Here is a 16,665-nt window from a genome sequence, read left to right as displayed (position 1 = left end):
CTTTTTAAAGTTTACATGGCAGTACATTATAAATATTTAGATTTATATATCTATATTGTTTTTCCTCAGATTGCTTTTTCTTAGAATGCTTTTTCTTAGTGGGAGTCAAAGTAAATTGAAGGATACACAAATATTCCCAGCTTCTGTTAAAAATCTTAAGAGTTTGGGCAGACAATTTTTTTTTTTTTTTTTTTTTTGAGATGAAGTCTCCCTCTGTTGCCCAGGCTAGAGTGCAGTGGTGCCATCTTGGCTCACTGCAGCCTCTGCCTCCCGGGTTCAAGCAGTTCTCCAGCCTCAGCCTCCCGAGTAGCTGGGATTGCAGGCGTGTGCAACCACACCCAGCTAATTTTTTTTGTATTTTATTAGAGACAGGGTTTCGCCATGTTGACCAGGCTGGTCTTGAACTCCTGACCTCAGGTGATCCACCCGCCTCAGCCTCCCAAAATGCTGGGATTACAGGCGTGAACCACTATGCCCAGCCTGGGCAGACAAATTTTTAACAGTTTGTATAATAAACTCAGTGTCATACTTTATCTTCACAGTAACAAAGTATAATAAGTTGATTTTTCTCTGGAATGGTTATTACTGGTTTCCTTTTTTATAATTGCACGATTATTTGCCACATTTTTCACTGTGTTCTTATTTGGTAAAACAGTCTTTTGTTACTTATTTGATGTCTGCTTTGGGTTTCTAGTTATCTTATGCCCATTTGGACTAAATGGCACTCTCACAGGACAGGCATTCAAGATGTCTGATTCAGCTACAAAAAAATTAATTGGTGAATGGAAACAGTTCTATCCTATCTCATGTTGCTTGAAGGAGATGTCTGAAGAAAAACAGGAAGATATGGATTGGGAAGATGATTCTTTAGCTGCAGTAGAAGTTCTTGTTGGTATGGATCCTGAGTATTATTCCTAAGGGGAAAACGCATGATTGTATGTGTTAGTTATATTTTGCTGAATAACAAACAAGTCTAATAACTCAGTGGCTTTCAACACCAAAGATTTATTCCTTAATTTCCTGCCCACATTACTTAAGGGCTGCGTCTTAGCTGGTTTGGCTCCATGTATCTGCTCATTCTGTAACCTAGGTTAAATGAATATCCCAGTAGCTAGGACATGCTGTTCTTATGAGAACAGAAGAATAATAGGGACTGAACCTAACCATGTAAGTGTACTCAGAGCTTCTGCTGGGATATGGTGTATGTTACATCTGCTCACATTGCATTAGACAAAGCTAGTTAAATGGCCAAGCCAAAGTCATTGGGGCAGGGAAATATATTCTGTCTAGAGGGAAGCATGCTTAGGATGGGACAGTTAATTGTGAATGAATTAATATTTGGAGGCTGAAAAGTTGACAACCTGTGTTGTATGATGTTTTAACATTTGGTAAAACTACCACTTCCAATAACTTAAGAGACAGAAAATGTAACTAAAGAATTTATGACTTTGGCATGCTCTGCCTGCCAAAAGGGTCAGATTTTTTTATATTTTTTTATTATTTATTTAATTTATTTTTATTTTTTTGAGGTGGAGTCTCGCTCTGTTGCCCAGGCTGGAGTGCAATGGCGCGATCTTGGCTCACTGCAACCTCCTCCGCCTCCCAGGTTCAAGCGATTCTCCTGCCTCAGTCTTGAGAGTAGCTGGGATTACAGGCGCATGCCACCATGCCCACCTAATTTTTGTAATGCTAGTGGAGATGGGGTTTTGCCATGTTGGCCAGGCTGGTCTCAAATTCTTGACCTCAAGTGATCCACCTACCTTGGCCTCCCAGAGTGCTGGGATTACTGGCGTGAGCCACCGTGCCCAGCCTAAAAGGGTCAGATTTTTTCAGATTGGCCGTATTCTCTATGTCCTCTCATTCAGGGACCCAGGTTAACAAAGTACCCACATCTGGGACATGTTAATCTCATAGCAGAAGACAGAAGTGAGAGAAGCTGCACTGACCCTGCAGGCACATTTAAAGCTTCTGTTAGGATGTGGCTTATATCACATGCTTACATTCCAGAGCAAGTCACACAGCCTGACAATGGAGTGAAGACATATACTCTACCTCAGAGAGGCATGAGAGGAGGCATGGAGAAAGTATAATTTAGCAGATAATTGGAATTAGAATCTACCATATTGTATTTAAGGGAATCTAATGGTAATGTTAGACGTGAAGATCACCTTATTTCATCTTTTTTTTTTTTTTTCCCTGAGACGGAATCTCGCTCTGTCGCTGCTCAGGCTGGAGTGCAATGGCGTGATCTCTGCTCACTGCAACCTCCACCTCCTGGGCTCAAGCAGTTCTCCTGCCTCACCCTCCCGAGTAGCTGGGATTACAGGTGCCTGCCACCACGCCCAGCTAAATTTTGTATTTTTAGTAGAGATGGGGTTTAGCCATGTTGGCCAGGTTGCTCTTGAACTCCTGACTTCAAATGACCCACCTGCCTCGGCCTCCCAAAGTGCTAGGATTACAGGTGTGAGCTACCACTCCTGGCCTGTTTTTTTTTGTTGTTGTTTGTCTGTTTTTTTTTTTTAAGAAAAAGATTACCAGTGCTCACTTTTAATAAAACCATTACTACCAGAGCAGTTGTGACAAAAACAGAAAAAACACACATTTTTTAGGCTTTTAAAATAGAGGCATATAGAAAAGTAAGTAGAAAATGGTTCGTAATTCTAGTGTCCAGATTACCTTTGTTAAACTTAAAAAATAAAATTGAAAAAGTAATACACATTAAGTTGGTCAGAAATGCAAATAAAGATTTAAAAAACACATTTCTAGAAATCTAAAAAAAGGAAAGCTGCCTTTTTCCAAATCTCTCTCAGCAAAGATAACCACCACTGACAGCTTATTGTGGTTTATTGTGGTTTCTTCTAAAAAAGAGAAAAAAAAAAAGAAAAGAAAAACTTATGCCAAAGAAGCTTATATTTATAAAAATGTATTTTTATTTGTATAAATGTGATACCTACTTTTCCATTATAGTACTTTTGAGTGAAACTAATTCACTAGTCACAAAGGTAATTGGTTTTCCTGTCCCATTTTTTTCCTTTCAGCTGGTGTCCGAATGATCTACCCAGCATGCTTTGTTCTAGTCCCTCAGTCAGACATTCCTACTCCTAGCCCTGTGGGATCCACTCACTGTTCATCTTCTTGCTTGGGTGTCCACCAAGTGCCTGCTTCCACAAGAGATCCTGCTATGTCTTCGGTTACGCTTACACCACCTACGTCTCCTGAGGAAGTCCAAACAGGTATAGCAGTAATTTGTCTCATCAGCTCTGGTAATTTGTTATTTTGTGTACAGTAAGTACTTAAGAAATAATTTATTTTGAAATAGTTTCAAACTTCTTGAGAATTTACAAGTGTAGTACAAGTAATTTCCTTAGCCAGATTTCCAAACTGTTATTATTTACTCCATCACCCTGTCTGTATGATGTACATTCATTATCATTGGTCTTTTTCTGAACCATTTGAGAACAACCTACAGACATGATGTCCCATCACTCCTGTGTACTCAGTGTGTTTCCCAGAATTAAGGACACTCTCCTATACAACTATTACTCGATCCTCTTAGTCAGAAAATCAGCATTGATACACTGCCATCCAGTTTGCATTCCGTGTTTTAGGTATTTTGCTTTCTGTATTTAAAAGTAACGTGCTTTTATTTTTAAAGGTTTATGTGTTTATCTATAATTAAAATTACTCCAACAGAGCAGCCCATTGCTGTGTTCTAATTCTTAGCCCTTAAGTCCTACAAAAATAAACCCAAGCTTTTACAGTAACTGTCAATACAGAACTAAAGCGTTTTAGCTATTAAAAGGGGTTTAGTTACCAAGGTGCTTATTTTCAGCAAAATGCCCTGTTACTCAGAAGAACATACGCATATACTAAAGTTCTGACCCATCGATTCATGCAACAGTTTATATCTCTGCCCTCCCTCCATCTACCTTTAAAACAAAAACACAGAAGAACTTTTTACAATGGAGGAGAAACGTATAAAAACACAGAAGAGCTTTTTACAATGGAGGGGAAATATGCTCATGCTCAGCTGACCTTACAAAAAAGACTGTCTAATTTCCAACTAAATGAGAACACTAAAGTGTTTGGCTAAAATCCAGCAATGATTGACTGACCCAGGTCAGAGGCTGGCAGCGACAGAAGGGCCAGAGTGCTGCCGCTGCAGGGGCTCATCCTGGCCTCCAAACCCCACCTTGATGTGGAAGCCAGGCTCTGTGCAGCAGCTCCATGGCTGGTGTCCAGGCCCCTTCGCACTACTCCGAAGTCCTTCCAGTCTCCCCACCTCTCGCCAGCCTCTGACCTTGATGATGTCACTCTGGGCGTCAGGATAGTCTGGTTTGCTTATACAGCGTGATCCATGGGACACCTCCTTCCTTGCCCTCAGCCCACCTCCCCCGACACGCCACCGTGTGCTGGCCCTGCCTGGCTCATGAGAACCCCACTCTTGGTACTGAGAGTGGTAGGTTACAGAGATGTACTTGATTGCCACATTTGCCTAATGAGATCTGGTTCCAAAAAGTAGCATGCTTTTTATCTCAAAATATAAATAATTTTACCAGATAGCTGGAGCAGCTTGTATCACAAATTAATAAAAAACCCAAATAATGTTACTTTAAACCTACCTTTATTCTCCTACAGCCTGTTTTTTTGTTTTGTTTTCAGTTGATCCTCAGTCTGTCCAGAAGTGGGTCAAATTTTCTTCAGTATCTGATGGCTTCAACTCCGATAGTACTAGCCACCATGGTGGGAAAATACCCAGAAAATTAGCAAATCATGTGGTGGATAGAGTTTGGCAAGAATGCAATATGAACAGAGCACAGAACAAGTGTGTATTTTCATTTATAAGTTCAAAAATTGCATGCTGATAATTACTTATAATTAGAAGATATCTAAAGTATAAACAGTCATTTGTTTGATTTTTCTTTAACTCATAATGTTGATCTTCAAAATTAATTTCAATGCTACATTGAGGTTTAATAGAAAATTTTATGAATTCTAAAGAATTTTGTAACTTTAAATCTTAGGAGGAAGTATTCTGCTTCATCAGGTGGTCTATGCGAAGAAGCGACAGCTGCTAAAGTGGCATCCTGGGATTTTGTTGAAGCCACACAAAGAACAAATTGCAGTTGTTTGAGGTAGATTATTTCCCGATCGATTGATGCCTATGTGTGATAGTTTGTTATGCCACTGAATGCTTATGCCCACTTTATTTGAAACAGCTTACATGAACATATGTCAGGATTTTTTTCAAAAGAAAATTCAGGAAAAATATTTCAGGAATTTGAAGCTGATTATAGAAGTACATGTAAATATAAGCTTTCAGTTCATTCACTGTTACCAGAGGCAGACTCTGAAAGTTTTGTTTCCTAGTAGCTAAATAAAAGACAATTTTATATGGAGCTATGGTATATATAGTATCTATAAGCTATACAAGCCATATAAATCTCTTGAGAAAAGCATTCCTTCCTCAATGGCACTACCTGAGAAATTTATCCCAAGAGTTCTTTCTTTTTTTAAAAAATGAAGAGACAGGGTCTTGCTTTGTTACCCAGGCTGGAGTGCTCATGGCTCACTGCAGCCTCAAACTTCTGGCCTCAGTCGATCCTCCTGCCCCAGCCTCCCAAGTAGCTAGGGTTACAGGCATGTGCCACCACACCTGGCTAATTAAAAGAAAAAAATTCGTAGAGAGGGGATCTTGGTATGTTGTCCAGGCTTATTTCGAACTCCTAACCTCAAACAGTCCTCCCCTTGGCTTTCCAAAGTGCTATGATTACAGGTGTGAGCCACCATATCTGGCCTACAGTAATCTTTTTTTATTTTTTATTTTTTGAGATGGAGTCTTGCTCTGTCCCCTGGTCTGGAGTGCAGTGGCGTGATCTCAGCTCACTGCAAGCTCTACCTCCCGGGTTCACACCATTCTCCTGCCTCAGCCTCCCAAGTAGCTGGGACTACAGGCGCCTGCCACCATGCCCAGTTAATTTTTTTTTTTTTTTTTTTTTAAAGTAGAGACAGGGTTTCACTGTGTTAGCCAGGATGGTCTCAATCTCCTGACCTCATGATACAATCTTTTTTTAATAGCAAATACAGTGTTGGGTTTTGAAGAGTAATTTCATTTTTTTTAAGCTTTTATTTTTGGTTCAGGGTTACATGTGCAGGTTTGTGAAATAGGTAAACTCATGTCACAAGGGTTTGCTGTATAGATTATTTTGTCACTCAGATACTAAGCCTAGTACCCAGTAGTTACTGTTTCTGCTCCTGTCGCTCCTGCCAGCCTCCACCTTCAAGTAGACCCCAGTGTCTGTTGGACCCTTCTTTGTGTCCATGAGTTCTCATCATTTAGCTACCACTTATAGGTGAGAACAGGCAGTAATTGGCTTTCTGTTCCTGTGCTAAGGATAATGACCTCCAGATCATCCATGTTCCTGCAGATTACATGATCTCATTCTTTTTTTATGGCTGCACAGTATTCCATGGTGTATATGTACCACATTTTCTTTATCCAGTCTGTCATTGATGGGCATTTAGGTTGATTCCATGTCTTTGCTATTGTGAATAGTGCTGCAGTGGACATTTGCGTATATGTGTCTTTATGGTAGAATGATTTATATTCCCTGGGTATATAACCAGTAATGGGGTTGCTGGGTCGGATGGTAGTTGTAGCTCTTTGAGGAATCACCACTGCTTTCCACAGTGGTTGAACTATTTTCACTCCCATCAACAGTGTATAAATGTTTCCTTCTCAACCTCGCCAGCATCTGTTATTTTTTGACTTTTTAATAATAGCCATTCTGACTGGTGTGAGATGTTATCTCATTATGGTTTTGATTTGCATTTCTCTAATGATCAGTGATGTTGAGCTTTTTTACATATGCATGTTGGCTGCACATATGTCTTCTTTTGAAAAGTTTTCATGTCCTTTGCCCACTTTTTAACAGGATTTTTTTTTTTTATAAATTTAAGTTTTTTTAGATACTGGATATTAGACATTTGTCAGCATAGTTTGCAAAACTTTTCTCCCATTATGTAGGTTATCTGTTTAGTCTGTTGATAATTTCTGTGGCTGTGCAAATGCTCTTTAGTTTAATTAGATCCCATCTGTCAATTTTTGCTTTTGTTGTGATTGCTTTTGACGTCTTTGTCATGAAATTTTTGCCCGTTTCTGTGTCCAGAGTGGTATTGTCTAGGTTGTCTTCCAGGGTTTTTATAGTTTTGGGTTTTACATTTAAGTCTTTAATCCATCTTGAGTTGATGTTTATGTATTAAGGAAGGGGTCCGATTTCAGTCATCTGCATATGACTAGCCAGTTATACCAGCACCATTTATTGAATAGGGAGTCCTTTCCCCATTGCTTGTTTTTGTGAGCTTTGTCAAAGATCAGATGGTTGTGGCAGTGCAGCCTTATTTCTGGGCTCTCTATTCTGTTTCATTGGTCTATGTGTCTGTTTTAGTACCAGTACCATGCTGTTTTGGTAACTGTAGTCCTGTAGTATTGTTTAAGCCAGGTAACATGATGCCTCCAACATTGTTCTTTTTGCTTAGGATTGCCTTGGCTATTTGGGCTCTTTTTGAATTTCATAGAAATTTAAAAATAGTTTTTCCTAGTTCTGTGAAGAATGTCATTGGTAGTTTGATAAGAATAGCATTGAATCCAAATTGCTTTGGGCAGTATGGCCATTTTAAGGATATTGATTCTTCCTATCCATGAGCATGGAATGTTTTTCTGTTTTTTTGCATCATCTCTGATTTCTTTGAGCAGTGTTTTGTAATTCTTATTGTAGAGATCTTTAATCTCTCTGGTAAGCTGTATTCCCAGTTATTTTACTCTTTTTGTGGCAGATGTGCCTGGGATTGCATTTCTGATTTGGCTCTCATCTTGGCTGTTGTTGGTATATAGGGATGCTAGTGATTTTTGTACAGTGATTTTGTATCCTGAAATTTTACTGAAGTTGTTTATCAGCTGAAGGAGCTTTTGGGCTGAGACTGTGAGGTTTTCCAGGTCTAGAATCATGTTGTCTGCCAACAGGGTTACTTTTGTTTCCTTTCTTCCTATTTGAATGCCCTTTATTTTTTTCTCCCTGATTCTTCTGGCCAGGACTCCCAATACTATTTTGAATAGGAGTGAGAGGAGGCATTCTTATTTTGTGCCACTTTTCAAGGGGAGTGCTTCCAGCTACAGTCTTTTTTTTTTTTTTTTTAATGATAAATACAGTGATGGATTTTGTGGAGTAATTTCTTATAACATTCTTTGGGCAGCTGTAGGTGAAATGTTGAAATAAGATTCAGAAAATAGGATTCTGTAAGGGAAAAACTGTCACAAGGGAGCAAAACTGTCAAAGCATGACAAAACTGTCACGCTTTCTAATGGATTATATTGGTTGAATGATTGGTAGAAGAATAGATGAACGTGGAATTCTTTAGAAATTTATTTAGTTTATATATTAAGGCCTTTTGATAAGGTTTGGTTATGAGAAGTTTTAAAATTATGTTGCCTAGAGTTTATTATTTTATCCTGCAGATTAAACATAGATCATAGGCTTTTGCATTCAAGTAAACAATAATGGCCTTGACATCCCTAGTCAGAACTTGTGATGGAATAGATAGTCACCTGTCTTTCTCATGGAAGTGAACCAAACAAATGGAGTGCCTGCAGGTTAGGGCCAAGGTTTTTCTTACATTTGCTCTGTTGGTTTGAATATATAATAACAGACTCTCTCAAGTGTGCTGTTATGTTTTTGCATAAATTGAATATTCTTATGGAGGCTCTTTGGATTAAAGAATACGTAATTTTTAAAAGTCTGGCAACTTTGTTGAAAATGTACCTCTGTTAGAGAGATTGGAATAAAAACAAGGATATATTTAGCTATTGTTTAGCAGTTTAAAATAGCTAAAAAACCACACCTAATCTGAACATAATTTGTATAAGAATGGGGGTCAGCAAACTGTGATGAATTCGCCATATTTGGCCCACTGCCTGTTTTGTATGGCCTGTAAGCTGAAAATGATTTTTTTTTATTTGTTTGAGACGATATCTCGCAGACAGGAGTGCAATGGTGTGATCTCGGCTCACTGCAACCTCCGCCTCCCAGGTTCAAGCAGTTCTCCTGCCTCAGCCTTCCGAATAGCCAGGACTATAGGCACGCGCCACCATACCTGGCTAATTTTTTGTATTATTTAGTAGAGACGGGGTTTCACCATGTTGGTCAGTCTGGACTCAAACTCCTGACCTCAGGTGATCCATCTGCCTTGGCCTCCCAAAGTGTTGGGATTATAGGTGTGAGCCACCATGCCCAGCCAACTGAAAATGATTTTTACGGTTTTTAAAAGTTGAAAAAAATAAAGAATGTTTTATGGTATGTGAAAGTTGTGTGAAATTCGGATTTCAGTATTGATAAATAAGGATTTATTAGAACACAGCCACGTTCATTTATTTACCTATTGTCTGTGGTCACTTTTACCCCACAATGGCAGAGTTGAATAGTTGTGACACAGACTGGCCCCCAGGGGATAAAATATTTACTCTCTGGTTCCCCACAGAAAAAGTTTGCTAATCCCTGGTCTAAGACTAAAAGAATGCTTAAATGTAATTAAGCTTTTCCAGAACTACCGTTTGACCGAGCAATCCTGTTACTGGATATATATACCCAGAGGAATATAAAGCATTCCGTCATAAAGACACATGCACAGGAATGTTCATAGCAGCACTATTCACAATAACAAAGACATGGAATCAACCTAAGTGCTCATCACTGACAGCCTGGATAAAGAAAATGTGCATGTACACCATGGAATACTGTGCAGCCATAAAAAAAAAATGAGATCATGTCTTCTGCAGGAACATGAATGGAGCTGGAGGTCATTTTCCTTAGCAAACTAATGCAGGAACTGAAAATTAAATATTGCCTGTTCTCACTTATAAGTGGGAGCTAAATGATGAGAACTCATGGACACAAAGAAGGGAACAACAGACACTGGGTCCAGTGGAGGCTGGGAGGAGGGAGAGGAGCAGAAAAAATAACTATTGGATACTAGTCCTTTAATACCTGTGTGATGAAATAATCTGTAAACAAAGCCCCATGACATGAGTTTACCTATATAACAAACCTGCGAATTTACCCCTGAACCTAAAATAAAAGTAGAGAAAAAAATAAATTAGGATTTTCTTTCCCACTAGTGGAATTTTTATCAAATAGTTCTGTTTTAGTTCCTAAACTAGACTTTTTTATTCTCTTTGAAAAGGTGGATTTTAAGTATTTTGTCTAAAATGGTTTTAGAGGAAGGCATTAAAATATGCATGTTGGCAACATAGGTTTAAATTCTTGGTCTTTAAGCTGAACTTTTATTTTTAAAAAGTTATTTTCTCTTGTCCAGGCGCAGTGGCTTATGCTTGTAATCCCAGCACTTTGGGTTGCTGAGGCAGGTGGATCACGTGAGGTCAGGAGTTCAAGACCAGCCTGGCCAACATGGTGAAATACCATCTCTATTAAAAATACAAAAATTAGCCAGGCATGGTGGCACATGCCTGTAATCCCAGCTACTCAGGAGGCTGAGGCAGGAGAATCGCTTGAACCCGGAAGGCAGAGGTTGCAGTGAGCCAAGATGGCGTTACTGCACTTTGGTGTTGGCGGCAGAGCGAGACTCCGTCTCAAAAAAAAAAAAAAAAAGTCATTTTTAAAAGTATTTTCAGAAATTTCTCAGAGGCATATAGAGATTTAATATGCTAAAATTTTACATAATCGATACGTGTGACTTGCTTTGGTTAGTTTGCTCCTTTAGTAAATACAGCATTTCTGATAATTTACTTAAAAAAATTAGTATTACATTTTGTACTTTAGGTCCTCTGCCCACCACAAATATAGCTTATTTCTTAAGTGAAGGTAAGACAGATAGACAGTGAGCTACTACATGTGTATCCTCTTTGCTATAGAATATATAGGAGGTTGGGGCATACATTGATAACTGACTGTTAAATCGGCCTCTAGCTCGCTCTCAAATCCATTTCTGCTTTTTCTCTGTTCTGTTCTGTATTGCAGGGAATTAAATTTCCTAGACTGCTTTGCTTTCTGGAGTTGGCTAATAGGAGGCACTAACAGAAGATTGGAGGGTGAGAGGAGGGAAGAAGCCAGGGTCTTTCCCCAGTCCCTTTTTGAGCCAACTCCAGCAGCAGCTCCCTTGTGTCCTATTAACACAGCCCCTTCCTCATGGTCCCAGTTACTACTGAGCAGATCCTGCTATGGTTCTAGCACCATCCTGAGCTTCTGGGATATGGTGAGACTACATCATCTTATTGTCCTTTCAGTGCTAGAAGTCATAGAAGCTCCCTGCTATTACTAGTCTCTGGGTTTCCTCACTTTCCTCTGTTTTGTATAACTGGTTCTCTATAGTGAATTTCTTCTGTGTGAAAGATAGGCCTGGACCCTGCCTGATAACATTGGCTTCTCTTAAAAATTGATTTGGGAAGAAAAAAAATTCATAACTGTAACAGACAATTTACATGAGTAGAAATTATTTTAAGAAATTTAAAGTACATGAATAAAGCCTAAGTTCCCCTTGACCATCCTTTCTCTCCCCCAAGCCTACTCACTCTCCCTAGAAGTGGCTAGTTGCCAATTAGATACTATTTCTCCATACTTAATTCTATGTATTCTCCTCTCAACACATAAATATTATTATTTTTTTGGAGACTAGCTGTGTCGCCCAGGCTGGAGTGCAGTGATGAAATCATGGCTCATTATAGCCTCAAACTCCTGGGCTGAAACGATCCTCCTGCCTCAGTCTCCTAACTAGCTAGAACTACAGGTGTGTGCCACAATGCTCGGATAATTTTTAAATATTTTGTAGAGACGGGGTCATGCTGTGTTGCCCAGGCTGGTCTTGAACTCCTGGGCTCAAGCGATCTTCCTGCCTCAGCCTCCCAAAGTGCTGAGATTACAGGCATGAGCCACCATGCCTGGCCTCACATAAGTATTATTCTGATTTATTTTTCACAGCTAATTTTTTTCACTTAATGTGCCTCAGATCTTTCCATATTAGTTACTTATATAGCTCTGCTTCGTTGTTTAAAAATTTTCCTGTGGCTGGGTGTGGTGGCTCATGCCTGTAATCCCAGCAGTTTGGGAGGCCAAGGGAGAAGGATTGCTTGGGGCCAGGAGTTCAAGACTAGCCTGGACAATGTAGTGATAACTCTCTTTTTTAAAAGAAAAATGAAAAAAATGTTATTAATATTCCACTGAATGGAAGTATCATAGTTTATGTAATCATTCTGGATTTGATGGACATACAGTTTGTTTCCATAGGTATTTTTTGCTTGTGCTTGCTTTAAAAAAAAGTAATACTGCTGTAACTATCAATTATTTAGTAGGTTTTTTTGAATCCTTACTCTGTGACAGAAGGTGTCCTAGGCTCAGAATACACTAGCTAACAAAGCTCCTGCTATTATGAAGTCTGCATTCTATTGGAAGTGAGGCAGATAATTTGTTTTTAAGAATTTTTTTTTTTTTTTTTTTTTGAGACAGTCTTGCTCTGTTGCCCAGGCTGAAGTGCAGTGATGCCATCTCGGCTCACTGCAACCTCCATCTCCTGGGTTGAGGGGATTCTTGTGCCTCAGCCTCCTGAGTAGCTGGTGCTACAGGTATATACCACCACATCCAGATTAATTTTTGTATTTTTAGTAGAGATGGGGTTTTACCATGTTGGTCAGGCTGCTCTCAAACTCCTGACCTCAAATGATCCACCTACCTTGGCCTCCCAAAGTGCTGGGATTACAGACGTGAGCCACTGTGCCCAGGCTTTAGAAGGATTTTAAATCCTTTTTAAATTTGAATGTATGCTGGGAAGGAAATAAACTAGGTGGGTGATGTGATAAAGAGTTGTAGGCGAGAGGGCTATTTAAGTACGTGTGACATCAAAAAAGGTTCTACCGATTTTACTCGCACTTTTTGCATATAGAAAATGTTGGTTTTTCTTGTGATTTCACTGATCTGAGAACTATCCTCAAAATTATTTTTTGCCATTATAATAAGTGAGAAGCATAAAATTGTTTGTTGCATTTTTCATTAGCGAGATTGAATAGCGCACATTTACTGATATTAGACTTTAGTGTGGTGGAATGTTCATAGGAAAACTGCACATAGAAAGCAGGCTGCTAAGTAAAAAGCAATACATTAAATTTCTCATGTTAACATTAAAGTACTGCATACCTAACATCAATAGGAAAAAATAATCTAAAAGGGTTACTTTGTTGGTTTGTGCTTTGAGGACAATTTCTTTTTTTTACAAAGATTGCTCAATGTGGTTGTGTTCTAGCATGAAGTTCAGTTGTTTGGCCTTGCGCAGTGGTTCACACCTGTAATCCCAGCACTTTGGGAGGCCGAGGCGGGCGGATCACAGGGTCAGGAGATCGAGACCATCCTGGCTAACGCAGTGAAACCGTGTTTCTACTAAAAATACAAAAAAATTAGCCAGGCTTGGTGGTGGGCGCCTATAGTCCCAGCTACTCGGGAGGCTAAGGCAGGAGAATGGCGTGAACCTGGCAGGCAGAGCTTGCAGTAAGCCGAGATTGTGCCACTGCACTCCAGCCTGGGTGGACAGAGTGAGGCTCCGTCTCAAAAAAAAAAAAAAAAAAAAAGAAAAAAGAAAAAAAGAAATTCAATTGTACTCTCTAAAGAAACTAGCTTTTAGAAAGAGGTCTGTATAGAAGAAAAGGGCTGATTTAATGTTGTCAAAAATTTAGAGAACTGCTGCTATTAGTATGTAGCCCCAGTTAATAGTTTCTTACTCTTAATAGCTGGGTAAGTGAATGTATGGCCATTTACTTTTCACATCCCTTGTACACTTGGGACATAACTAAATAGTTCACCTCAGATGAATGGAGATCCTATTTCTCCTACTGCCTTGCATAAAATAGACTAATTCTCAAACTTTTTTGTCTCAGAACTTATTTACAGTCTTAAAAAATTACTGAAGACTGCAAAGCACGTTTATTACATCTATTTATATTTTAGAGAAATTTTAAAGCACCACTTATTAAAAACAATAATTTCAGTGCATATTAACATGAATAAAATAGACATCCACTATATTTTCCAAAACAGTAGCAAAAAAGCTAATTGAGTGGCATTGTTTTACAGTTGTGCAAGTCTCTTTAATATTGAGTGTAGTAGGATAGTTGAATTCTTACATCTGCTTCTGCATTCGGCCTATTGCTGGATATTGTCTTGGTTGAAGTATATGAAGAAAATCCAGCCTCATGTAGCTATGCAATTGGAGAAGGGAAGAGAGTATTTTAATAACTTTTTCAGATAATTGTGGATATTCTTCTTTGATACTACACCAAAAATTGACAAGTGGTAGTTTCTTAAGGGTTGGTTGGAATGTGGAATCTAAAGCCCTGTCAGTGGTTGTACTTCACTAATAACTGAATGGATCTTTCGATTTTGTAACATCATGCATTGGTCATTTGAAAAATATCAGTTCACTGGGTTATACAGATCTGAATGTTGGCACATTTTGTTATATATACTCATCTCTAAATATCCGTGTAGGATCGATATTCTGGAACCCTCACAGATAACAAAATCTACGGATGCTCAAGTCCTTCATATAAAATGAGTTAGTATTCATATAACCCGTATACATCCTTCAGTATACTTTTTTTTTTTCTTTGAGATAGGGTCTTCGCCTCTGTTGCCCAGGCAGGAGTGCAGTGGTGTGATCTTGGCTTACTGCAACCTGCCCCTCCCTGGCTCCAGCGATTTTCGTGCCTCAGCCTCCCAAGTAGCTGGGACTACAGGCATGCGCCACCACGCCCAGCTAACTTTTTGTGTGTGTGTATTTGTAATAGAGATTGGGTTTCACCATTTTGGCCAGCCTGGTCTTGAACTCCTGGCCTCAAGTAATCCACCCACCTCAGCCTCCCAAAGGGTTGGGGTTACAGGCATGAGCCACTGTACCTGGCCCTTCAGTATAAACAATCTGTAGTTTGTTTATAATACCTAATACAATGTGTTACGTAAATAGTTGTTATACCGTATTGTTTTTACAATTTATATTATTTTTTATTCTTGTACTGTTAACTTTTCATTTTTGAAAAATAATATTTTTCATCTCTGGTTGGTTGAATTTGAGGATGTGGAATTCAGCCAATGCAGAGTATCAAAATATTTCATTCATTAATATTGCCAGTGATCTCACCTGAAAAGTATTTAAGTATTAGAAAGCTCAAGCACTGTGTCAGATAGTTTTCCAAAATTCTAAATATTGCAGTGGTACCAACTGTATTAGCAGTAGTAGTCATTGTTTAGCAGTCAAGCTCAAAATGATTAGTTCTTCCTTAAATGACAAACTCATTTTGTTCATGTTTGATAACCTAATAAACAAATCTGCCAAATGACCAAATGTGGATAATCTTAGTTTATCTACCAGTCCTTTGTTCTTCAAATGGTGTTTCATGAAAAAAGCTAGTTTCAGCTTGTAACTCAAACAGTCGTACAAGCGCTTTTCCTCAAAATAGCCATTGTACTTCAAATCTATAGCAGAAATGCTTTATATGCACTACCTATTTCTTTATACAGAGTGTAAAAAGATGTGTATAAGGATTGAGATTAATAAAAATTATTTTTGCTGTCTTCATGAAGGACATTCTTAAGTGATACTATCATAAAAAACAACAAACTGAATGTGTGGTGGTGGAGAAAGCAATGACTACTACTGCTAGTACAGTTGGTACCACTCCCTTTGATTCATGTTCAGTTGCTAGAAGTTTTGCTGCCTATTGTTTTTGCACCATCTTTGTAAATTTCAACATAATAAAAAAGTCAGATACTGTTTTGATGCTATTATGAAAATAGTTTTGAACCCCTGTAGCCCCTGAAAAGGAGGGTTCATAGACCATACTTTGAATTTAGTAGACGAATATTTGAATTATTGATGAGTTAATGATACTGTTATTTTTTCCTTTTTATATTCTTTTTTTCAGTTTCTTCTCTTGATTTAGAAGTTTGGTGTTCTATTTTTATTCTTTTGTTAATTGAATTAATCATTTATTATGCCTGCTTTCCTTAAAGTCTAAAGTTAGAGTCTACGCTCTTTTTATGGAATGAACAAAGACCTTGGAATACTTTAATCTTGCTCCTCAAATCTTTCATGCCTTTTTTTTTTTTTTTTTTTTTTTTAGCATTTTAGTTCTACTCTGTTTTGTTATTAGAAACTTCAAACATGGACAAAAGTAAGCTAATTGGGCAGTGAATTCCTGTTTATCAACCATTCGTATTCACTTACTGTGTTTGCTTCAACTAGACCTTTTCTCTTGCTGAAGATCTTTAAAATTTGTTTAATTTACTTTATTTATTTATTTATTATTATTATATATTTTTTGAGGCGGAGTCTCATTCTGTCACGCAGGCTGGAGTGCAGTGACGTGATCTTGGCTCACTTGCAACCTCCACCTCCTGGGTTCAAGTGATTCTCCTGCCTCAGCCTCCTGAGTAGTTGGGATTACAGGCGCCTGCCACCACACCCGGCTAATTTTTTGTAGTTTTAGTAGAGACGGGGGTTTCACTGTGTTGGCTAGGCTGGTCTAGAACCCCCGACCTCAGGTGTTCCGTCCGCCTTGGCCTCCCAAAGTGCTGGGATTACAGGCATGAGCCACCATGCCCAGCCCAATATATT

The 16,665-nt window shown here is 38.7% G+C and overlaps 1 protein-coding gene across 3 annotated transcripts in view; it reads left to right on the top strand.

Annotated features, from left to right (window-relative positions):
* Positions 1-16,665, top strand: part of MED13 (mediator complex subunit 13) — a 121,715-nt gene that overhangs the window by 31,155 nt on the left and 73,895 nt on the right. For 2 of the 3 annotated variants that reach the window (XM_001138050.8, XM_063799123.1), the window contains 4 exons: positions 695-892; positions 3,039-3,233; positions 4,663-4,825; positions 5,025-5,135. In XM_001138050.8, the coding sequence (XP_001138050.4) occupies positions 695-892; positions 3,039-3,233; positions 4,663-4,825; positions 5,025-5,135 (667 nt within the window). The remainder of the gene's footprint in view (positions 1-694; positions 893-3,038; positions 3,234-4,662; positions 4,826-5,024; positions 5,136-16,665) is intronic. The other variant, XM_016932681.4, reaches the window with a different exon arrangement.

This window comes from Pan troglodytes, chromosome 19 (genome assembly GCF_028858775.2).
Source record: "Pan troglodytes isolate AG18354 chromosome 19, NHGRI_mPanTro3-v2.0_pri, whole genome shotgun sequence".
In the NCBI taxonomy this organism is placed as follows: Eukaryota; Metazoa; Chordata; class Mammalia; order Primates; family Hominidae; genus Pan; species Pan troglodytes.
The sequence above is the reverse complement of the archived record's forward strand: the minus strand, read 5'-3'. Positions and strand labels throughout refer to the sequence as shown.